The sequence below is a fragment of the Pempheris klunzingeri genome, chromosome 4 (assembly GCF_042242105.1).
Source record: "Pempheris klunzingeri isolate RE-2024b chromosome 4, fPemKlu1.hap1, whole genome shotgun sequence".
Taxonomy (NCBI): domain Eukaryota; kingdom Metazoa; phylum Chordata; class Actinopteri; order Acropomatiformes; family Pempheridae; genus Pempheris; species Pempheris klunzingeri.
Genome location: NC_092015.1, coordinates 4,211,231 through 4,236,223, shown reverse-complemented (window position 1 = coordinate 4,236,223; position 24,993 = coordinate 4,211,231). Strand labels below are relative to the sequence as shown.

The 24,993-nt window shown below is 41.5% G+C and overlaps 1 protein-coding gene across 2 annotated transcripts in view; it reads left to right on the top strand.

Moving 5' to 3' along the window:
• The first annotated feature begins 3,236 nt into the window (after positions 1-3,236).
• Positions 3,237-24,993, top strand: part of eml2 (EMAP like 2) — a 29,176-nt gene continuing 7,419 nt past the window's right edge. The window contains exons 1-8 of one of the 2 annotated variants that reach the window (XM_070828988.1): positions 3,237-3,324; positions 13,171-13,401; positions 13,886-14,003; positions 14,352-14,453; positions 22,119-22,147; positions 23,034-23,163; positions 23,526-23,675; positions 24,694-24,763. In XM_070828988.1, the coding sequence (XP_070685089.1) occupies positions 3,252-3,324; positions 13,171-13,401; positions 13,886-14,003; positions 14,352-14,453; positions 22,119-22,147; positions 23,034-23,163; positions 23,526-23,675; positions 24,694-24,763 (903 nt within the window). In that variant the 5' untranslated portion in view covers positions 3,237-3,251. Of the gene's footprint in view, positions 3,325-13,170; positions 13,402-13,885; positions 14,004-14,351; positions 14,454-16,390; positions 16,498-22,118; positions 22,148-23,033; positions 23,164-23,525; positions 23,676-24,693; positions 24,764-24,993 lie in introns of those variants that run through there. The other variant, XM_070828987.1, reaches the window with a different exon arrangement.

Here is a 24,993-nt window from a genome sequence, read left to right as displayed (position 1 = left end):
TTTGTAATTACACAGAGTTAATCTTGACCACAGAGTTTTATTAACAGTAATACTACCTTTGTGAACTTTTTGTCCAGTTTCACACATAAACTCTCTCTCTCTGTCTCTCTTCATTGATTATTTTAGCTCTTCTAGGGACCACTTTAGCCTTTATAAAAGTAGGATTTATTTGTGTTAATTTTAGGTAGGTGTATACTAAAAAGGAAGAAGTTACATCGCTGTGAACACACAAAAAAACTTATTTTGACCGGATGTCTTGTTGTTACTAATTGTGTCTGCCTTCACTGTCTGCTGCCCCCCAGTGGCCACAATGAGGACCTGCTGCACAACATGAAATGAGATATATTATTAATGATCCTTATTAATAAACATGTAAAAGGTATTATTAGTGTGACAACTAATAACAGTGACATTAGTATTAGTTTATGAGTTGCTGTATTCGCAGGTGTCTTGTCTGGATATCATACAATGTCTGATGTCTGATGGTGTCCATATAGAAGTATGAATGTTTACTGCTCTGATAGTAAAGAAATGCATCAAGTCACTTAATATAACAGATAGATCGATAGTTTATTCATATAGATATTTACTTGCTTTACTACTTTATAGATCGCAGTCAATTGGTGAACAATTAAATGGACAAAAAATGAATAATAAAAGTCTTAGACGTCAGTGAGAAAGTAAAGGAATTAGCACAACTGCACATCATTAAATAAAAAGCTGAAGTAAAGACAAGTAAAAAGAAAAAGAAGAAGAAAAAATGTGTCTAAGTTAGTGCTTTGAAACAAATTAATTTACATTTATCCTATTTCTAGACATTTATTATGCCCTTTATCTCTTTTTTTTGACACCCAGTCAACTAAAACCGAGCCAAGAAATAAATTATGAATTGACTTTTCCTTTACTTAATTAGCTGTGAACCTTTTATCTCTCGGATCCACTATTTTTTTCTGACATGAAGCCTTTAAGCGATATAAAAACACAATGTATAAGGGAGGCAGTGGCCTGTTTGTGTTTGATGGATGGATGGACGGGGGGGGTGGCATCAATTACAAACACGTGCGCCAACAGCAGCACACCTTTCCCTAATTAATTATTCACAAACACAACTCGCGTCTCACGTTTCTTGTCTGGAGGCGGAGCTTCAGCTGAGTGTTTGTGAAGCGGCTCCAGCTTTTATTCACATATAAACCTGCAGTTTGCACAGTTACGTTCATCTCTGTTTTCCTCCAATGATGGAGAGCTGGTGGAGAGGATGACTGTTGCTATAGTAACAGCGGTAGGGGGGGAGATGTTTAATCAAGTCTGCGAAAGTCACAAATATTATGACCGGAAAACTGGTGGTTTCTCTTCAAAATAAAAGAGCATTAGTGATATACAAATAAACGAGTAAGTAAACTGATGTGTTTTGCCAGAAATCCCCTGAGAGCATTATTAAGTGATAAATTTAATACAGGCCACACTAGAGAGTTCAACAACTTCACAAATCCATCCAACAGAGATAACTGAGCCAAGAGGCATGAACATTGTGTGCCTTTCTCATGTGGGAACACTTTTTAAAATTTTGTTTATGCTGTGTGCTGCTATAAATCTTCATGTGTAATGAGAGAAAAGTGAGGAACAGAGGCTTATTCAAGATTCAAGATGTTTATTATCATGTGCACAGAAAGCCAGACAGTTACACAATCAGGTATAACAACTGTAACAGTACAAACTAAGCAAGTTATAACAATCTAGAATTTAAATAAAGGGTCTATATAAATATAAGTAAGGTAAAGTGTAAACATTTAAATAAAGACCCTAATAGATATGAGTGAATAATACCTGAACCAGCAGCAGCAGTAGTCATAAAGTGCACTGTGCATTATGCAAACTTTGGTAGAATAAAGTATTAACAGCCATGATAAAGTGTGAACATAAACAGCAGTGAGTATAAAGTGCATATTGTATGTGAACAGAAAGGTAACAGAATCTAACAGCTGCTGACCAGCACCGCTCCCAGTGGACCACACTGCACCAAAACTGACAATAACGGCACTATAATGTTCACCGACAATATGTTTAGTCACCTTTTTACCTCTCCTCACAGTGTGCAATACTTTCTAATATCTCCCACTGGTATATACTATATTGTTTCTATTATATTTTTATACTTCCTCTACCGTAGATGTACATATTCTTTTCTATATCCTCGTGTCTGCTGTCACACTGTACATTTCCCCATCATTGGACTAATAAAGGAATATCTTTTCTTATCTTATCTTGTCTTATCTTATCTTATCTTATCTTGTCTTGTCTTCTCTTATCTGAACATTACATATATTTGGCATGTATTAGCTGCTGCTTGCTTTTAACATTTCACTTGTCATATATGTGTGTGATATGTGTTGTTTTTTATTGTTAGAGCCTTGTCATAGGAGAATTTCTGTCACCATCTGGGGCAGACAATAAACTCTATCTATCTATCTATCTATCTATCTATCTATCTATCTATCTATCTATCTATCTATCTGTCTATCTATCTATCTATCTATCTATCTATCTATCTATCTATCTATCTATCTGTCTATCTATCTATCTATCTATCTATCTATCTATCTATCTATCTATCTATCTATCTGTCTATCTATCTATCTATCTATCTATCTATCTATCTATCTGTCTATCTATCTATCTATCTATCTATCTATCTATCTATCTATCTGTCTATCTATCTATCTATCTATCTATCTATCTATCTATCTTGTCTTGTCTATCTGTTATTTCAACAGTCTTCTTATCTTATCTTATCTATCTTATCTATCTTATCTTATCTCATCTTGTCTTATCTTCACACACTGAGGGTGGAGGAGTCTGTCACTGAAGGAGAATACAAAAAATAAGCACAAAACAAAGCCTACTACGCCTACTGAAAATCAAATACCATAATTGAGCTGGTAGTTGTCATGTTATATGGTGGCCTTTGATGATACTCTTATTTTGAAAGCGGAAAACGGAAGTGTGGTTTGTGACGTAGTGCGCAGCTTGGCGGCGGCGGGGAGGCAGGAGCGGGAGAGCAGAGCGGGAGCCGGGCAGGTAAAGGTGTCCGTCCGTGTGTGAGTGTGAATGTAGGGGAGACAGGAGCGGGTGACGGCGTGCAGAAGAGACGGAGAGGGCCGAAAGGTGGGGACAAAGGAGCCGAGCGAGAGGAGGAAGAGCTGGAGAGAAAGAGAAGGGAGGAGGAGGAGGTGGTGGAGGAGGAGAGGAGCAGGATGTCGGAGAGAATCGCTTCGTGCGGGAGCCTGTATGACAGCACCAACCTGCTGCTACAGTACTGCAACAACGGTGAGCAGCCTCACTACATCACAGAGAAATGTGCCTCCAAATGTGCACACTTACCCCAGAAATGGCTTCAGGGTGGCGTTCAGTCATTAGAGGGACTGTGGGGAATAATGTCTGCTGCTCATCCACCTGTGGCTGCACCAACCAGCCTCTCTGGGTCCATACATATCATCAGTATGTGCAGTTTGGGGACATCTTGCAATTTTAACGACTTCTAGGCCTTTTTCTTTCAGATAAAACAGTAACACTAGTTTATTTCCTGAACCAGATGAGTTTGTTGTAGCTTGAATACACAATGCAGAAGATGCTAAATATTTAGTTATATTTGAAAATGTGTTTTTTGCATCTCGTTGCATTGATGTTATTGTAGCTGTGAGCTGTAACACATGCACATTTAGGGCTTTTTCCTGTCTCGTCTCTCCTGTTTTGACTGTATCTTTAGTTATAGTTTAGTGTCTGAGGGTGAGAAACATCAGGGAGATCTCGAGTCTCACTGAATCAGGTTGGTTTCCCTCTTGAGGTCTGCAGCCACAAAACACAGTCTAGAAAACACAGCTGACTCGTCGTCTGTCGCTCTAACAAGCAGGAAGGACGCCGGCTGGACCTCGATGTGATTTAAGTGTTGCCCGCTTTAACTTTTGAACCGTTTCCCGGACCTGAATATGTGACGACCTCCCTCCTGCAGCCCCATCTCTCTGGATGTGTCACATCCTCCTTTACAAATATTATGCAAATGCCCTGCTGCTGCCTGGCCGTATCGTATCTGTGGGTATTAAACTGTGTGTGTGTGTCAGCTGCTGATGGTTTCTCCAGCTAGTTCACACAAAGCAGATGCTGTTGTTCTCCTTGCGTTATCGCAGTCAGGGTAGATTTCTTATTATATCATCAGGAGATCAGTTAAATGCGTGTAAGCTGGCGCTGTTATCCCAGAGAACTGTCTGCGGAGTCACACACACACACACACACACACACACACACCGTCTCCCTGCAGTCTGCAGAATATCACAGACAGCCATATTGAGCAGCAGGTGGAGAGACAGCAAGGGGTCATGGGAGTCCGATCAGAGCCGTGATGTTCATTGTCCGAGATGTCACATGTGCCTTTAAACCTGTTTTGTTGAGTCCAAAGCCGCCTGGGTCATAAAGGTTTCAGTGAAGCTGATGGGTAAAAGTATAAAGTGAATAATATCAGCTGCAGGTTACTAGAGGAGCTCGTCGAGTGACAGCTGGTCCTGCAGTGACGGACCAGCTGCTTAACACGGGTGTTTCTTGAATTTTGTCCAATGTAGGGTGACGTTCTGTCTGTTATTTCTACCTGATGTAGAAGTAACAAGATCCTTTTGTATTACTTTCATTATTTAAGGACATTTAGACATTCAAATGAAATCACACTAGCACATACGGAGTCCTGTACGTCACTCCACACACATGGATTAATGAGGTGTGTGTTGGCGTATTTCTGAGCACCGAGTGTTCTCAAAGAGACGGAAAGATTGAATTCACACCCTGAATTCTGCAAGGAGTGACTTCAGACCTAGAGCTGTGGTTATTAGGTTATTGTAGGACCAATTAATCATTCAGTTAATCTTTATTTATACAGCTCAAAACTCTTTCTATAAAGAGCAGGTCTAGACCAGACTAACGGTTCAAGAATTCAAAATTAAGGATTCAAGAACAACTCAACAAACAACAACCATAATAATAACAGCAGCTGTATAGGAAAGGTCCTCACAAGTCTAGGAAAACAGGTCTGTATGTGTTTGCTGACACTTCCAGATATCGTACTGATGCCCAAAGGACGTGGTCTTCTTGCTTGCCTTCCTCCACTCAGAGGTCAGAGGTCAGACTCTCAGCGTCTTCAGCCTGAAGACCCGAGCTCCTGCTCAATATGGCTGCCTCCCTCCCTGTGGCTGCGTGCCATCAAGGCTTAAGAGTGTGCAGGTTGCTCACCTAACCAGTGCTTTGAGGCTCACTTTCCTGCCGTAATGGACCCCAGTTTGCATGCTGTGCTGCACAACATGCCGCAACCATTTTTTATGAAACGCAATAAAGCTGCGTTCAGCCATTTCAGGTCGTGATCAGTAGTAAAAACTGAAAACTTGAAATCATGTGCACACCTAAAACCACGAAGACCGCAGCAGTTGATAAAAAGTCTAAAGCCCACTTATAAATATTGAATCAAACACTTTTAGCATGACAGGTGCTGATGCTGATGCTGAAAATAGCCTGTGTGAGCCAAAGCTGTGAAGTCCCACCTGAGGGGGGGGGGTGGGACTGTGCGATGAGGTGTTTCACGCTGCTGTGCTGCAGCAGGTAGACGGAGCAGAGCAGACTGGGGAACCAAACACAGTGTCTGTGTTTGTGTTTGGGACGTATCGTCCCGTCTGCCATGTGGACTTGGTGCCTGGATGCTCTGCTGATCTCAGCAGTGCAGCATCTGCCAAGCGAGCTTCAATCGGCCAAACGTCTTTCTTCTTCTTTTCTCCTTTCTCCTTCCTTCCCTCTCTGCCTGCGTCTCTTTCCTCCTCTGCCATCTGTCCCCTCACTGTAACCAGAGATCCTCGGCCACCTGGTCACATCTTGAGCCAAACAGAGTTTGCACTCTCCCTTTATAGGTTTGTTGTACTCAGGTGTGTGGTAGCTGTTCTGTGTCATGTAGCGCAATAGAACGAGTCAGTTTAGCTTCTTCTCCAGTGCTGACAGCCCTCATGCCTTCATCTGTACCACCCTGCTGTGGTAAACTCCACCCATCTGGGACTCAAGGCGGCATAAAACAAACTAAGGATTAGTTCATCACACTGTAGAGAGAGGACATGCCACTAGTTTGGCTGAGGAGTGTTATTTTGAGGTCCTGCTAGAACAGGGTCACATGTTTTAATGTTAAAATACACATTATTTGTGTATATTTATTTCTTCGACGCCTTCGTTTTATCTGGAGCTGCTGTTAGTATGAGGTTAGTGAAAACAGTGAGGTGCATCCAGGAGGTTTTTAGCCGGCGACTGTTATCACATAAACTGTTATCACACACATTTATTGTAAGACGGAGGAGGAGAAAAAGAAAGAGGATGATCTTTTAAAAAGACTATTTTGTTGAAAAGACACTTTAAAAGTGCATTTTGCAGAATATGGGACCTTTGAATTGTCCCAACATCAGCACAGAGGTACATGTGAGATGTGATTTTTTTTTTAAAAAGAGGCTCTACACAGCATGAAACTAAACACTAAGTTAATACTTTCACAGTAACTCAAATCTGCACTATGCAGACTTTAACACCAGCAGCTCCTGATGGCAGTCAGGTGAACTGCACCCTCCTCAGACCTGTTGTCCTCCGTGTCTGCAGGAGGTTTGAGAGGCTGCTGCAGTTTTGTGTTTCACTCTCAGACTGAATTCAGTCGCCGGCAGGGCGTGGCGACTGCTTCTCACGAGTGCTCTCATCATCAGTTTTATTAGGCGGAGGTCTTCCTGATGGGCCTCTGTTCTCTCTGAAAGCCATATTTCATGATTCAGCTCAGCGAGAGTGGTGTATTTAAGCAGTTCAGTCCAGTGCAGCTGTAATCTCCACACAGTGCACAACACCATCAGGACCACATTTACAGAGCAAAGGGGACCATAGATGCATGCTGGTAGTGCAGAGTACAGAATGTCTCCGCTGTAGATGGACATGAGGCAGTGTGTGCTGCTGCACAGACCCGTGATTTGCAAACTTTCTTGGCATTTGCTGTAGATGGAGGAAAAAAAAGCCATCACTTTGCTGATTGTGCTGCAGAATGTCTGCCTTTAGTCTGGTTTGTTTCTCAAACTGTCGGAAACTGAAGCGGAACACTTTCCAGTTCATTCTGCAGGTTTTTAAAGAGCATTTTGAAGAACGATGTAAAAATTATATAATATGCAGAACCAGTAGACATTTACTAGGAATTTGGTAGATTAACCACAGCGGTTTGTGGAGGAGAGAGGAGATGTGGCAGGCTTTGGATACACAGACAATACTTTGTTATTGGTTTTGGTCTTTCCACAGGATTTGTTGACAAAAAGAGAAATACAGAATATCACCAGACTTTAAAATCCTTTTTGAAACACTGAAATCAGCATCATTGGTGTTAACAGGTTTTCACATGAGAGCCTGTAGAGAAAGTACAAGAATATACTGTGGCATGACGGTCTGTTGTTCTGCACACTTTAAACTTTACTCGTATGCAAATGTGTGCATATGGGTCATTTGTGCTGCGTCACCTTTAAGTGTGTGTGTGTGTGTGTGTGTGTCATTGATCCCCAAGCCTGGTTCTGCAGTATCTCTTCCTGGTGGTGCCTGGCTGTACAGATGCTGATGCTGGTGCAGTGTGTGTGTGTGTGTGTGTGTGTGTGGCCCTGAGCCATGCTCCGCCTCTTCTGCCTCTGTCCTCAATGCCTATAGCTAACAAGACAGGAGGAGGAGGAGGAGGAGGAGGAGGAGGAGGAGGAGGGATGGAAGTGAAGCAGGAAAAGAGAACGATGGAGGAGGGAAAAAGGGGGAGGGAGTGATAGGAGAAAGAGGGAGTGGTCCAGGAAGCAAGGGAGAATGGAGGTGGAGGAGGGAGTGGCTCAGCAGGAGAGGATGGGAGATGAGAGTGTGTGTGTGTGTGTGTAGAGAGAGAGAGAGAGTGATCGAGCACGGGTCGCAGATGGGGACGGGAGGGAGTCCAGAAAGGCTGTAGGAGAGGAAGAGTAAAAGCAAGTGGATAACCTGCCTGAGTGTTTGCTCTGTGGTCCGACACACTGGTTGATTGACAGGAGGAGGGACCAGACACTCAGCGTGGCGCGATGGCAGGTAGGAGAGACGAGCTCCACCTTCATCATCACTTCACTGCACCGGGAATGTTATTGCCCTGCGCCAACCTCTCATTGTCCATCTCTGACAGCATCACACACACACACACACACACACACACTCTCACTAACAGCCCACCCCTCCTGTTTTTCATCATCCATATCTTTCCATCCGTCTCCCCTCCACTCTTCCTTTTACTCCCTTCCATCCCTCTCTTTTCGTTTGTGTGTTTCCTGATAGCAGCCTCGTGTCAGCTGGGTTTTAAGTAACACTTTACAGTAATGTCTGTCTGTGCTGGGAAGGAGAGGGGGGGGGGTTCTTGTAATACAAAGTGTGTGTGTGTGTGTCGCCTGCTGAATATTAAATAGATGTGGCCTCTGATTTATAAGGAGAGTAATGGAATACTGCTGAGGTGTAACTGTGTGTGTGTGTGCGTGTGTGTGTGTGTGTGTGTGTGTGTGTGTGAGATAATTCAAGGGCAAACAGAAAAGTAGCCGGCTCTGCAGCGTTTTTAAACAGGTGTCCTGACAGTAGAGGAGATGAAGGTGAACCCTGCTGATCTCTCCATATTTGTTTCTCTCTCTTCCCTGTCCACGCTCCACGCTGTGCATCTTTCTTTCTTGCTGTGTCCCTTTAGTAAGCAACATTTAACATGTTGAGTTAAATATAAAGAATCATAAATAGTGAATGCTTTTCAATGTTTTTCAGGTTTATGTCATGTGTTTTGTTTGCTTTTACAATCTTTTATGTTTCTTATTAACATGTAAGCTAACTTGCTAACATTAGTACATTACCAAAGGGCAGTTCTTCCTCCACTGTTGCTCAATATAACATCTGATGCTGCTCATGTGGGAATTCTTGAATCCTTAATTTTGAATTCATGAATCGTTGCGTCTGTCTCTAATTAAAGAGTTTGGTCTAGACCTGCTCTTCATGCAAAGTGTCTTGAGATAACGCTGTTGAGAATTGGCGCCATATAAATAAAGATTGATTGATTGACCATGAGATTAGGACTTAATTTAAAGCACAGCTGAGGATTAAGTCCAGTTAGGACCAACTGATCCGATCTCCTTTAGTGGTTCACAGAATAAACTTTTGACTATGTAACACCCTCAGGACGAACTTTACCTTTTTGTGCTCCACCAGTGGTGAAGATCTTAGTAGCAAAGAAATGCAATTTCTTTTGTCCATAAACAACTTTGTCTTGTGGCTTGATTTGTCAAACATCGCTTCTCTGGTCATTGTTCAGTGTTTGGTACACCAGTAACACACTGCAGTGTAAAGAAGAAAGGAGAATATTGAACTGTTTCAGACAGTTTGTGGTCTTTTCCATGCTCATTCATTTGAACTATCTCCTACCGCCTCCTCCTGATTCTCTGTTCAGTTGTGTACCGATTGCTCACAGCAGTTTAGATAATTATTATTGCTGTACTTAGTCAAACATTAATCATTCTTCTCTCTCTCCTCCCCATCTCTCTCTCTCTCTCTCGCCCTTTTCTCTGTTCCTTTCACTCTCGATCTCCTCCTACCTACAATCTGTCCTCTCGTACTTCAAATAACGAGTGTTTCTTATTTCTGTTTCTGTTTCACTCATTCAGCTCATTTCGATTATTTGTACCCACTGACTGACTGTTTTTCACTTCTCCTGTATTCTGCTATATGGAAGAGGCATTTTTCTACACTAGTTAATGTGCTGTTGAACTACTTTGACTGATGTGATGGTTTCCCTTCACCATCTATGTGCTTAGTATCTACAGTAATGATGGAGCAGCTAACAGACTAAAAACACTAAGAAGAACACTAGGATGTTATATTTCTACAACATCATTTAACTGGAAAAAAACATCCATGGGAACAACACTTTGATGGAAAATAGCTTTCCATAATCCGTTTAAATTACCTGAGTTTTAATTTCCAAATGGGTCATTGACTCTGAAACGGCATTTAGACCATAATGAAGACTAATGAAAGGCTTTCTGAAGATGGCAGCTTTTTAAATCAGGGTGGTTCAACCCACGTTTTTAATTGTACTGAAAACTCTGGGATATAGTGTCAGACTTTAATGAATTATTAATGGCTATTAATTTTTCTCAGCTGCTGAAGTCTGTGGTCAGAACACAACCTTCATTGCCAGTGGTGCTCCACATAAGTGACTCATTAACGAAAGGCTTTTGGATAAACCAGTCTGATCCTGCTACATCTAATAAATTGGCAGAAAGCTGGAATAATTTAAGAAGAGAAATAAGGAAGAAGGCTTGGGGGTAATCTGACTTTATGCTTCCTGTCAATCGGGCATGTCTTCCATGCAAATCCCCAGAGCTTGACTTTTGTATGTAAATCCTGCTGCTTGGTTTCCCTGTGGTCCCTTCCTGTGTCATTTGACTGCAAAATGTGATACGGTAACAGTAACAGTACTCCCTGTGTCCCCCGGGTCAGCTTACAGAGCTGAACCGATGCATGCTGAGAGCGTTGTAAAGGCATGAGCTGAAGCAGCGTGACCTGTAAAATCCCCTTTTTGAAGTGCAGAGCTCTTTGACTGCAGGTTTAAAGTGAATTCCTTAAAATGTTGCATTTCATATATCTGAATGATATGCACATTAAAAATAATTAGGGTAAAGGAGTTCATGGTAGATGTTAAACTCAAGTCTGCTGAGTTATTGCTGTTTGTTAGGTTTGTTTTAGTCCTTCAGTGATAGAACTAATACGTATGTTTTATCTTTCACATGTAAGATCATTGAACATGATGATATTTGGGTATTTCTTCGCTATGTTTGCTGAGTTTTACTGTGTAGCTAATTGGACAAACCCTGGTCTTGAGCTTGGTGTTTGAGTGAAACAGGTGTCTAAAGGCTGATGCTGATATCTTTGATACTGAGTTACTGATACTGTAGTTATTTTATGACACTGTTTTTAAACGTGGCGTTTTTCATAAACAATAGCAAGAATTGAGTGTTTACTTTCTTGTCTGGAGAGAAAATCCTCTGAAAAGGCTGATTGGAGATTAAGCTTTTTTGTTCCACTTCATCTTTCTAACAAATCCCTCTGAGGTGCATCCAGCTCATAAAGAATTAAAAACATTAATTAGCAAAAACTATGGTTTAACATTTAACCATGTAAAGAAAATAACACTTGTAGAGGAATCCCATTTTAGTGTGAGAACAAATAACTGCACGCTGTCAGTGTTTATTTGCAGAGTTCAAGTAGGAGATAACTTGTTTATGATCTGGTGCAAAAGTTAAAAGGTGTATTGTTGATCATGAGGACATGATTGTTGCAGCGCTGGTGCCATGACAGAGAGGACAGGGTTTAGAAATCAGGACACACGGAGAGTCGAGATATGCCGTCCAGCCAGAAACTTGTTTTTGACTCCATCATTTGTAATCTGTTAATGTGGGCCACAGATTAATAATCCCCTCTGGGCAGTTTGCCTTTGATAATCTAGTCGGCCTCCGGTGATGTCATTGTGGTGGGTGGGAGGATGTTGGACGATTAGGCTGGAAAGAGTTCAAGATGAGAGAAATAAAGGCAGAGGATCGAGGGATGTGAGGGGGCTGGAATCAGCAGTATCTCATTCGCTCATATTCTGTTTATGTAATTAAAAAATCTGATGATTTAGCTGATTGAAATGCTTCAATTAAAGGAGAATGAGTGCGGTGACCCTTCACTACTTTGGAAAGTTTTGCAAGCGGACATCAGCACGTTCGCGAAATAGATTTGGGAAACAAAAGAAAGTTAGAGTCCTAAGTTGTCTGAGTGATTAAGACTGATGAGGCACAGTGGACTTTTTGAGCTAAATGCTAATATGCTCACAATGAAAATGCCAACATGCTGATGCTTTAGCAGGTTTATATTTTGCTCTTAGTGAAGCATGTTTGCATGCTAACAATTGCTAATCATGTACTAAACATAATGCACAGCTGAGGATCATGGGAATGTTATTAATTTTGCAGCCAAATGCCAATTGGACAAATGGAAGTTATGACTTGATGGTGACGCTACATGAATACTGAAAGGAAGTTATTACAATTCATCCTGTGGGTAACATGAACAGATGTCAATGTGTAAAACCATGTAGCTAAAGAGAAAAAACTGAATACTTAATTCTATCCTGTGGAGTTTCCTTGTAAATATTTATGTTAACAATCAGTCTTACCACATGATGTGTGTCCTCAAGGCCAAACAAACTTGTTGAATGTGTTTCCTTCTTCATTAAACATTTGCAAAAACATATTTTTGTGAATATTTTGAAGCCTGCATCATCTACATCCATTTTACACCAGCTGTTAGTCTCTGTAGATGCAGGTGATGAAAACAAAACGGTTCAAGTGATGCAAATATCTGGCGATCAAAATATTTCACCATGACACAACTGGTGGTTAAACAGTCCACAGAGCACCTTTAAATCGTAATGTGGAAAGACGTAACAAGCTTTGTCTCTCTGTCGGCAGCTCTGTCTCCTCCCCTCCTCTCTCCCAGGCTGTCCATACAAAACAGCCACACAGCCTGGTGTTGTTTTCCTTCTCTTACTGTGACTCATTCTCACACACAGACGGGCTCAATTATTAAAGCCAGTCAAGTTTCCTGAATGCTCCCTGAGAAACTCAAAACCACTGATTCACAAAGCAGCAGCAACAGTTGCAGATATCCATAACACTGTTTGTGTTTCTATCCAAATAAATGAGCCCAAATACTCACGGTTCTTGAATTTTAATTCTCTGTTCTATTTTTCTCCCTTGCTTGCACTCCCTCTGATACACACCCACAGCTTCATAATTGCCTAGTGCTCATTGCTGTTGTCTTTCAGCACTGTGTTCATGAAATTAAGCATTTATTGAACACTGTGGGCTGAACCCTGATATCTTTATTGTGTTGACATTTTTTTTTAAGCTTTTGTGTTTTTGAGCAAAGCACTAACTTACTTTTATTTCTACAGTATGTCATTTAGTTGTGGTGCACTGGATTGCAAACTTGTTTCAAGGTGAACTTGTCGCTACAGTGCGTTTGAGCAGAGTCTAAACTAAAACCCTCTCTCCTCCTGTCCAGATGACACAGTGTCGGCAGGCAGTAACATGGACATGGAGGACCGGGTTTCCCACCTGGAGCAAAGGCTGCAGCTGCAGGAGGATGAGATCCAGCTGCTGAAGGCAGCGCTGGCTGACGCGCTGCGCAGACTGGGCTACTGCGAGGAGCAGAGCCAGGGGACGCAACCAGGAGGCGTCCAGGCTGCTGGAAGGAGACCTCTGGCCACCTCAGCTTCAGCGCCACCCACAAAGGGTAAGTAAGGTAACTGACAAAAACCGAGCCAAAGTCCTGCACACGTTCCTACCCAGCTGGTGTTCTTGTAAGTAGCATCAGTGTTTCTGTAAAGCTGAAACATGTCCCTGCTGTTTTTATGTTCATATTCTAAAATAGATATGCAGCCATAGTAAATGTGCCACTTTAAATAAATGGTAAAAAGGTCCCTCACAGGAGCTGGAGTTTATAATACTAACATTGTTGTTTTGTCTTTTTTATATAATTGCCCACTACGGCCGAAAAGTTGTAGGCGGCGTTTCAGTGTATCCTGCATCCTTTAATGTCAAATACACTAAAAAGCTTGAGGAAAGTGACATGGATCTAGAAACGGCTAATTGAAGTTTCACTGCACATACTGTCACAGAGTACAGGGACGACATCAGCTCACACACTGTACCAAGAGACAGTTTGGGACAGTTTTGACACTGGGCTGCACATAAATGATTAATCTGTTATCTTTCAGTGCGACAGCTCCTGCAGGCGCTTCCCTCCAAACCTCTGCATAACGGCTACGTTCAACAGAAACGCCTCCTCTCCTCCCCTTCCTCTCCCAAGAAGGAGGTGCTACAGTCCATTAAGAGGTATACAACACCAAGGAAAAAGAGTCACTGCTTCAGACATTACACCCTGGTTTTTATTATTATTAGTAGTAGAAATATGTCAGCATTGGTTGTCATTTTACTAATTAAAGGTAAATGACAAGTAATTTTGTACCATCCCAAGATTATTCCAACATTCCTTCACACTTTATTTCCTCTTATCTGTCACCTCTTGTTTCATTTATAAGACCCACATCTAATCAGGGAAGTAGGAGTGTAAATGTATTTTCAGCAGTGGCCTCCAGGAGCAGAGGTGAAGCATGCTAAAGATAAGTTTCAAATGTATGAGTTTTTCCTAAATAAAGCCTCTGCTCCTCTTCTCTCCTTCAGGAAGAGTATGTCCACAGAGCGTCTCACCCTGGTGAGGAGAGAGATGGGAGCAGAGAGTCGGAGTCGGACCACCTCCTCCAGCAGCTCCTCTGGTGGCAAAAGGTAACAACCTTGTGCAGCGTGGTGTAAAATGTACTCTGTGTTTCTGAATTCCTGAACATCTCTTAATACCTTGGACTCAGTCTCATCTTGCACAAAGGCAACAGAGAAAGCTTGATACTGTTGCTGCTGTTCCCATGAAAATTGTCCATGAACTCTTACAAGCTTGGAGAAATGTTTGTGCATCGTGGGGCAACATTGTTACAGAGGAGTTTAGCAGGCCTCTTTGTTATAATGAGCTGTCTGACCTCTCTAATCTCTCTTCTGTCCTGCTGTCTGTGGATCCAGACAGACAGACAGACAGACTGACAGACTGACTGGCACACACTGTGGTCAGACAGTCTGACGCAGACAGAAAAAGGGTGAAGAGTGAGTCTGTTAAGTGTTTTTAACTAGATAATTCAGATTCCTGATTCACTACACTGGCAACCTGCCCAGGCTGTGACCTGTCTCTCTCCCAATGCATGCTGGGATAGGTCCCTTTCCTCATGATCCTGATAATCAGGTATAGAAAATGAGAGGATGAAGTATAAAGATACCGGCACTAAGAAAAAGCATTTAATTTAAAGCACTCAGATTCTTAATGTTACAATAGCGGCTCTGTTGCTGTAACTTCATAAATGCAATGTATTTCTTTAACCTTTACTGAACCAGGCAGTCATTAAGAACAAATTCTTTAAAGGATTAAAAAAAAAAGTTAAAGGAGAACAGCACCTGTAGCTACACCTACATAATTAGCAGGAAATTAAACAAAATGGTAAACTTCTGCCATTTTTAGGGATCATGACAGATAAAGTGGTACACTACACATGTTCAGTAAACCCTTCAGTAATACACCTTTTCAGGGACAAACACAAAGGAACTGTATCCCACTAGCTGTTTAAAGCCACTAGTCAGTTATTCTGTCAGTAACCTAGATGTGAACTGTAAACAAGACCAAGACATTTGTTCTTTGTTTAACAGGAGCTCAGAGGGGGATATTTCTCTCCTTCATTTATTCATTTCAGTCTGTGATTTATTGGTTTTAAAGCCAAGAAATCCAAGGAGACCAACTGACTTGTCCTCCTTTAAACAGGGATTTTTGTGTTTTCTTACACTCGGTATTGAACAAAAACAAACTATCTTGATGAAGCCGTTTGCAGCCTTCAGTGGAGGAGCTGCTGAGAACTGATGGCTTAGAGTTTCTGAAGTTTAAAGCAAACTCAGGAGGCTTCAATTATTCAGACTGTGTTTTTAGAGGAGAGAGAAAGATGGATTCTGTGAGTCGTCATCATTCGTGTCATCTGATGTGTCTCATCATCATCTGTGGCCGTTCCACTTCCACGGTCAGCGCTTCCTGTTCGCCTGCAGTAACTCTCGGATGTCACCATGAATTACGTTTGGCCGTTAACAGGACGTTGGTCTTTGAGATGCCACAGCTGTGAGCCTGATGGACAGTGAAGTATCCGCGTGTCACAGCCAAGTGAACACAACACGTGGGATGTCTGGCATCAGTAAACTAACCCAGAGGAAGTTTATCTTTTGGTTAGAGGTTGTCGCACACTTTGCATTGTCTGTCTTTCATCTATTTCTCTCTCTTCATTTTTCATCGTCTGTCCTACAGTTTTTTTTTTTGTTTCTCATGTTTTTGTTTTTCTCTCTCGTGAACACTTAAATCTCCTTCTTCTCCTTTCTTCCTTTCTCCTTTCCTTTCCTCTCATCCCCTCTCCGTGACTTCCCGTTACTTTACTTTACTATTCTCCCCTCTCTCTCTCTCTCTCTCTCTCTCTCTCTCTCTCTCTCTCTCTCTCTCTCCTGCCTTTCTGCTGATGGATCAGGTTTCCTCTTTAAAAGGGGGTTGTGGTTACCAGGCAGAGGGGGTGGGTCTGCACAGCCAGGGAATGTGTTCTGATTGGATAGAGGGGTCTCCACAGGCTGAGCTAAAAGTTTGCCACTGAAGGAGGAAGTGTGTGTGTTGCTGCGGCTGTTGAACAGGACAGGAACCACTCTGACTGCTCACCGCTGTTGACTGTTACGGAAACCTTGCAGCAATGAAGAGATCCTCCAGGTAAATAGCTGCTTTACAATAGACAGTCAATGATTGACAGTAAGAGCGGGAGACTGTGAGCAGAGAGAGTCCACTGATCAAGCTTTTTGGAAGTGAGAGTGCTTTTACGGATTCATAGCACAAAAATGACGGAAATATTTGCATTTTATGAAGGAAAGTGTGTAGCTTCAGTCTTTGGGTGACCAGCAGGTAACGGCTATGTTAACAATGCATACGCTGCTTCTAAAGTCCGTGAGATGATTTCAGAAATAAGAAAAGCACCTTTTTGTGTCACACCCAGCTTGTCTTTCATGAGACAGTTTTTTAAATAGATTACAAGTTGCACAGTGAAACGTGGTTTGGTTTTGTTTGTAAAATGCATTCAAGCTGCACCATCTTCTGTTTTTAAATTATCTTCAGTCTAAAAAAGTCGGTCTCTTGTCGAGGTCTGGCAGCCTGAGGAAGTTGTGTTGTTTTGTGAAACTCCGTTGTCACGCAAACTGTTTGATGCACAAGGTTTCCCCGTCTGCAGGGCTTTGGGGAGGGGCTGCAGCACAGCAACATGAATACAACAGAGACAAGAGCCAGCAGTAACAGCTGACCGTGGATTAAAGGGCAAGTTCTGATGAAAACAAGAAATATTAAATCATGTAATTTTGAGAATATTTAGTCATAGTTTAGTTTAGTGTAGTTCAAACACAGAAAGAGTGATGATGTCTAAAACTTGCTTTTCATTAAGAAAGCTCTCAGATGATCTGCTCTGAACTGTTTAATGGAAACCATAATGAGGTATTTTCTAAACCTCTCTAAGACCTCTTACATTAGAGGCCTCTCATTATGCCACACAGAGGCTAGATGAATGTATGCGTCTTTTTAAGTGTCATTAGTGGCTCTTTTGGCTTTGTTTGTTTCTGACCTCATTAGACAAAGACAAAAGAGCCCCAAACACGTCACAATCCAGTTATGAAACACACACAGATTGAGTGAATATGAAGTGACAGGGGAATAGCCACACTGAGCTCAGCAGTTCTGTCATTAACTGATTGTTCTGTTAAATCTAATTGATTCTGGCAGCAGACAGAACAAACTGCTTCGCTTCACCTTCTCTACTTTTATTTGCATGTGTTGACCCAGCTGGTAATCAGCTCTCATTTTAAGGTTTTCCAAAAGGGATTCTAATTGATTCATTAACTAGATTAGCTTGTAACAGAAAGTCCTCCCAAAACACTTCAAAGACCGTTTCTTTATAACCCCCTGCAGCATTTAGACCGCAGACAGGAGGCTGATGCAGCTTTGGGACTCATCTTACGATTACCGACTCTGCTCAACATGCAAAATCCCTGATAGCATTGATTGGACCTCCTGCTTAACATGCAACATATTGATCAAGCCAAGACATGTTTATACATCACTAAAACCAGGTTTTGCTACAAAAAAAAGTGCAACATCACAATGACTGCCTTTCTCTTTATCTGATATGATGTACATGTAAAGTGAAGGATGATAACTGCTTAAATTAATTTATGCAAACACAAGGAATAAGGAAAAGATCTCTATCATGTTCACTATCTGTCTCTTCATGGGACAGAAATCTGATCCTGAAGGAGATCTTATGAGGTTGCCATATACTGTATTTCATTACTTATATATATATATATATATATGATTAACAAGGTTTAACAACTGGAATAAACAGGGATTTTCCCGTAGACATATTGAAAACCAAAGCCATGCAAGTTCTGATAAAGGAAAAGATAATGTCTGCATCAAATCAACCCCCCCCCCCCTTCTCTCAGTCATGTAGTCTGATGAATTAGTCTAATGTGGAACAAAGTACATTCTCTTGTGTGTCTGTGTCCATTAGCTGGATAGCTGCAGTGTTTCACTCATAATGGATGAGGAAATGGACAGACTTTACCGTTCCCACTGCCCCCACAGTTCAGAGGGCTGCGACCCATCAGTCAGACCACAGCCTCCGACTTCTCTCCGCCTGCATCACTGTGATAAACACTGATGTGCATCCACTGCTGCAGGTTCTCCCACCTGGACGAAGCTCTTTCCTCTTGTGAAATACACACACACAATACAAACAGTATTTCATTGATAGTATTTAAGTATTTACCAGGTCAAACACTGCAAACCAACTAGCATTCTTAAAACAAATTCAGTCGTCAGAATATGATGCAAGAACAAGTTTAAGGCACTGAAATCGTGTTTCAACATGCAACATGCATTGACGATTTCATGCAAACAGCACACAAATTACATAAAAAGCTCCATAATTTCATAACTGTATGCAAGTGCATTGAGAGTTGAAAAGCCATAACTCTTTAAAGTTGAACTGAGCACCAATTCAGCGCCTCACAAATCTAAAAGTTAGGAGCACGTTGAACAGAAATTCATCAGCACGTAGTAATTGCACGGCCTCTCTCTTGCTTCAGATTTAGTCAGAAGTTTGTTTCGCTGAATAATTTGGTAAAAGCTGACAGCTGTTTTTCCAGTTTGATAACCAGAAGCAAATCCCAAGCGCAGCTGAGCAACAGGAGAGGCTCATGTTGACGTTTTTAGAAGAAGCAAAGCACATTAATTACTGTGTCTGTTGGTTGAAGGCTGCTCTAATCACCTGCCAAGCTATCTTAGTGCCCATTAGCAAGGATGAGCCTTTCCAGAACGCACGGAGAGATGGTTTTTGAAAGAGGATATAACCTTTTCAGGGACCACGAGATTCAAGGAAATTTAAGCGAAAACGGCACAAAGAGCTCTTGGATCTTGATGGCGCTTCTATAAAACTCTGGCTTGATGCATGTTTTCTCAGGGGAGCCCTGAAGGGTCTCTGCTGCTCATTAGTCCCCTCTTGTTCTTACGAGGACTCATTGAATTTTCAGGGTGCAGGCAGTCAGAAAATGCCAACAAAACAGTCTGTGCTGCATGTTAATGAGTGGTCAGCCTGTGCATTCCCTCTCACTGGAAACATGGTGAGTGGAACTGAAGCTTTTAGATCCACAGTCATTTACCCTGTCCGGCTGCCAGTTACCCAGCATGCCCTGTCCTAATTACTGGATCCGAATCAATCTTATACTCTCATTGGCTAGAACCGAGCCACGCCTCATCTTCCTGGCAGACCACACGTGTACACACACACACACACACACACAGACAGACAGAGAGACACACATACACAGCAGTTCAAGAGACAAACAGGCCTTTATGTGGTTACTTTAAAGAGCCGACACCCTGCCTGGTCGCCTCCAGCTGCCCAGAGACACAACAGACACCAGTCAGGTCCTCAGATCAGTCGCCTGTTTACTCCCCAGTCCGTCTTTCAACCTTCTTCAGATGCTTTGTGTTATGTTCATAGACACACATGCAAACTCTGATCTATTCTGATTAATAATTAACTCTCTCTTTCTCTTTACTTATCTCCCTTTTTATTGATTTGTAATCCATAGTGATAACTGACCTTTTGAAGGAAAAATTCTAATGTGTATGGTTCACTTGACGTGACCTGACAAGTTCAGACAGTGGGATGTCTCAGTGCTGTGGGGCTTTTTGTCAGGTAACTCCCTATTAAACAAATGTCAGGAAAAGTAAATACACATGATAATCCTGGTGCTTGGAGCTTCCGTGTTGAGTTTGCATTCAGTGTCACTTAGCAAAATGAGTTGTGTATAATTTGAGGTCTATCAAATGCACGGGATTTATTTCCTTCCTCATAAAACCCCTTTGTAAAGATTTGAATATTATAAATTGGGATTTGTTTTCATTTGTATACTTGCTAGCTGTCTGCTTCCTCAGTTGGTTAATGTCTTTGTGCGCCACCGTCACCAACAGTCAATCAGTGAAATGGTGTGAAGCTGCCGGCCAGAATGTGATTCTCATCACTTATACATACATAATACAAAAAAACAATGACCCAATTTAAGTTTACAGTCCTCCATGGCAATACCCCAGGGTAACTAATTAAGTTCACTGTTCTGCCTGAATTTGCATCTCCTCAGCTTGTGTCTAGTACCCGTGGGGTTGATTATTTCCTGAATAGAAGCATTTGCTTTCTTTAAATTCATTTTTTCACTTATTTGTCACCATTTGATGTTATTTCACCTTGTTTTTTAATGTTGTACTTGACAGTCGTGAGCAGCCTCTTGACAGTAACACTTTTCTTCATGCACATTTGTCACTTCTTTAATGGGTCTACATGCACTTTTAGCATTTTGTGGATTAGTTTCTTTTCTTCAGTGAGTGCTTGTTTCTTTGTTTTCGAACCTATGCACCTTTCCAAAAACCTCCTAAGTCACTGCTGTGTTGTTTTCTCTCCACTCTTCCTACACTTGTGCCTCCGTAGACGCTGTCAAACACGTCGCTCCAGACTCTCCTGTTGCTGAGCAGGAAGAGATGAGCCCTCATTTCCCCTTATCTTATCAAGCCTTACTTTTACTGCTGTTGTCATGGTGATATGCACCTGGCAGCTGAGGCAGCGCTTCAACATCCTGATTATCTGATTGGTTGACAGCATCCTGACAGGTTAGGCTGAGTGGTCAGCGTGCGCTGAAACGCTCAGCGGGCAGTTGTGATTGGTTGACAGACAGCTGATTCAGGATCCGCTGCCCCTGTAGCCCAGCTGCTGCAAACTGATGAGGCAGCTGCAGGTTCTGATTGACGGCTCTAATGATGGATTTTGTCAAAGCGGCTGACTCACTAGTTGTCATTTTGAATTTAAAATACTTTCCCAACTTTTGCATATTAGTTGAACTATGGGACATTTGTTAACACTGGTGATTATTCATCTCACTGTGATCCTCCTCTGTCCCTTTGTTTGTCTTTAACTGATCAGTGTCACCATTCATGTGTGGATACACAGATAATAGCACTTCTGTTTACTTTCTGTCTGCTGACTACATCAAAGACACTTCTCTTTAACATCCTTTGTACACAGTCACATGAAGGTGTGGGTGCTTTATTGATTTGTCAGGAGGAAAATGTATTTAGGAATTTGCATGATATATAATAGAAATGATTAAGGCCTTAAAACTTTATTTTGTCACATGGGAGACTCTGACAATTAGCTAAAACATTCTGCAGCCATTGCACTTGTTGGTTGACCTGACCTTGACCTGTTGGTTATTGTTTCCATAGTTGAAAAAATCGGCTGATTGAAAATACGTTTTTCCTCAATACCACAAGTTTGGTGCATGCTGAACACTGCAGTTAATATTTGATATCCACATGAAAACAATATTCCCAAATACCACAGACCTTAATCATGCCTCCATCATCTTGAACAAGAATCGCAGGATGTTAGTAGCTCATTATATGATGCATGGCCTGTGTGTTTTTACTGACCCGGCTCTTCCCCAGACATCCCTGTTGTCCAGTTAATGTGATGCTGAGGGTTGAGGGCTGCAGTCTGTAGAGCAAAGAATAAATAATTAAGTCTTGAAGGAATGTTCAAGGCTATCAAACCATCTCAGGAGCTTCGGAAAATATTCATATAAGCAGGATATCCAGTATATTATATATGCAGTATATACTGTTGATGTATTTGCTCGTGCAAAACAACTTACACTATTTATTTTTGTCACGATGATGCCGAACCATCTTCTGCTGCATTTCATTAATGTTTCGTTTTTCTGTTTCTGTTTTAGCAAATCCAAAGAATGCACCCTTAATGCAGGTAAGATGAGTTTCTAATCCCACTGATGCTTTGTATTTGTGTGTGTGTGTGTGTGTGTAAGTCTCAGAGCGTCTAAGACTGCATTGGTTATTATGTCTACCCTCCAATTAATGTCATACTTTAATTTGCTGTAAGAGGATGAGCAGCCTCTGTGCATGAAACTTAATTAGACTTCAAGAGTCCTTGAAGTACTCTTGAAGGATGTTTATTACTGTCACTTGAAATATTAAATATTATCCCTGGAAATATTGAACATTCATTAGAGTTACTAAAGAGCCTGATGAGTACTGACTTCAAGTCTATAGTAAAAGAAATGATCTGTCTTTATTGGGAATTTTTCAGGAGGAAATTAAGAGCCACAAAATCTGAGGCTATGTTTTTAAAGTATTGATTAAGTGTTACTAAGATTGGCTTTGTGTGTGGATGGTCTTATCGTTAAATAACAAAGACCAGAAGGTTGTTTCTGTGTTTTCTTTCTACCGCTCGGTTTCACTGGGGACACTAACAGGCAATTTTGCTGTAAACGACCAAATGTCAGAAATTGAAACACAGTGAAACAGCATGACTGTAGTCAAAGTTTAACAAAGCACTGGCTGCATACAGAGTCCTGTAAGGGAAACATACTTTAAAAAAAAACAAAACACAGAATTCAGCATGCAGCCACAGCATTAGATAAAAGACGATGGATGTCAGGTCTGTATGTGTGTGTATCTGTCTTTAAATGAAGACTCGTGCTCTCTCACAACATTCAACAAATGCAGTGCTGTCATTTTCTAAAAACAGACAGACGTACCGTCACCTCCTCATCCTGTCCCCTCTGTTTGTCTTTCTCTGTTCCCGTCTCTCCACTCAACTTGCCATCTCTCTTTTTTTCTTTTCCCCCTAGAGGACGGCTACGTGAGGATGTTCCTCCGAGGTCGTCCCGTCACCATGCACATCCCTGATCAGCAGAGGGAGAGCTTCAGCCTTGACCACAAGGTGGCACTACCTGACCGCAAGCTCAAACTGCAGTGGGTGTATCCTTCACATCGGGAGAGGAAAACTGAGAGACAGAGAAACTGATTCTTTTGTTTGTTTGATGGATCAGGAATTATTTGAGTGAATTATTGGAACTGTAGTTCAAAAACTCTGAGGGAGACTGCACAGTGTCAGACTTTGAAAACCTCTGCCAGAAAATACTGCCAGACTCTATTAATTAAACATAGTTATTTGGCAGTAAATAGGTCATGCAAGCTTTATTTTTTCTCTAAGTTTCAATCCCTATGAGTCTTTTCGATAAAGAGCATCAACTAAATATCTAAAATAATATAAAATGTCAAATGTTCGCTGGTCCTGTCGAGCTTCTCCCATCTTAATCCCTAACTTAAGCGTGGATCAGGTACGGCTACCGCGGACGGGACTGCCGCTCCAACCTCTACCTGCTGCCCACAGGAGAAATCGTCTACTTCAATGCCTCTGTGGTGGTGCTGTACAACACTGAAGAGCAGCAGCAGAGGCACTACCTGGGCCACAACGATGATGTCAAATGGTGAGAGAGCTGTTTTCCAAATGTTTGATATCTAACGTAAGGTCGACGTAGAGTCATGTGCATGTAAACATCTGTGATCAGTGGCTGTGGTGAGAGATTACCTACACAAGTACTGTGTGTGCAGTACACATGTAGAATAACAGAGGGCCCAGGAAGCAGCCAGAGTAGAGCTGACAGCAGGATATGGAAAAGAGAGGAGTGACTTGTGATCTCATGTGATTCAACAACTCACTGACACTGTTGAAACCTATAATCTGTGTCCATCTGCTGAAATGATTTTGTATGTAACACTTCATTCATTCAAACACGTAACTAGAAAGTGTCCCACCTGGTCGGCTCATCAGAAGTTTCCTCATGAACTCCAACATTTAGACGATCGTTCAAGCTGCTCAGATTCTGTTTCTGCCATCATTCATGCTTTTGTGTAACAGCTTCATGCAGCTGAACGTGTTTATCATTAATGTGGTTTTTAGTTTACTTAATGAGCGCTAGTAGACATCCTGAATGAGCTCTGCGAACGGATCCTCTGCGATGTAAACAAACCGAATCCCTCTGGGGCATGCTGGGAAAGCTACTCATCTCTACAGGGAAATAATAATTTTCTCCTCTCCCACGGCATCATATTGAGTTCCTTTCTTCGTGCTGTGAAAAGGGTTCTGTGTTAACTACTGTTGGTTTTTTTGCTTTAGTTTTTTATTTTAGACAAACAAAATTGTTGTGATGAGGATAATATGGTTTGTTTTGCAATAAATGTTATAATAAAGTTTCCTAAGTGCATAATCAGAGAATTTGACAGTTAGTGATTTAGAAGGAGAATCATTTATGGTGCAAAGTGTTTGATATGTGTTTCTAAACACATATTTGACAGTCCAGACACAAATAGCAGCAAGTGAAGGCAAAACCCTCAAAAGCTCCAGATGTGACGGCATTCTGTGTTCTCAAAGTTTTACTTTCATTTTGTGTGAATCTGAATTTAAATGAGGAAGTAATTTATATTTCTTTTTTTCTCTCGTCTTAGCCTGAGTGTGCATCCCGACATGGTTACCATAGCAACGGGGCAAGTGGCTGGAAACTCTAAAGATGGAAAGGTACAATGAAACCCACACGCTCCACACATCCTCCTGCAGGGATTCACTGTTTCACTCACTGCTAAATACTGACACAGTTTACTTGAATGGTAATCAAAGAGAGGAGAAATAACACAATATTTTAACTCTAACAGGTATAAATAGTAAGTAAACCTTTAGAAATGTAATAGAAGATGCATATTTTGCATGATGAAATTTCTATTAGAACCTCTAGGAAGTGTTTTAGCATA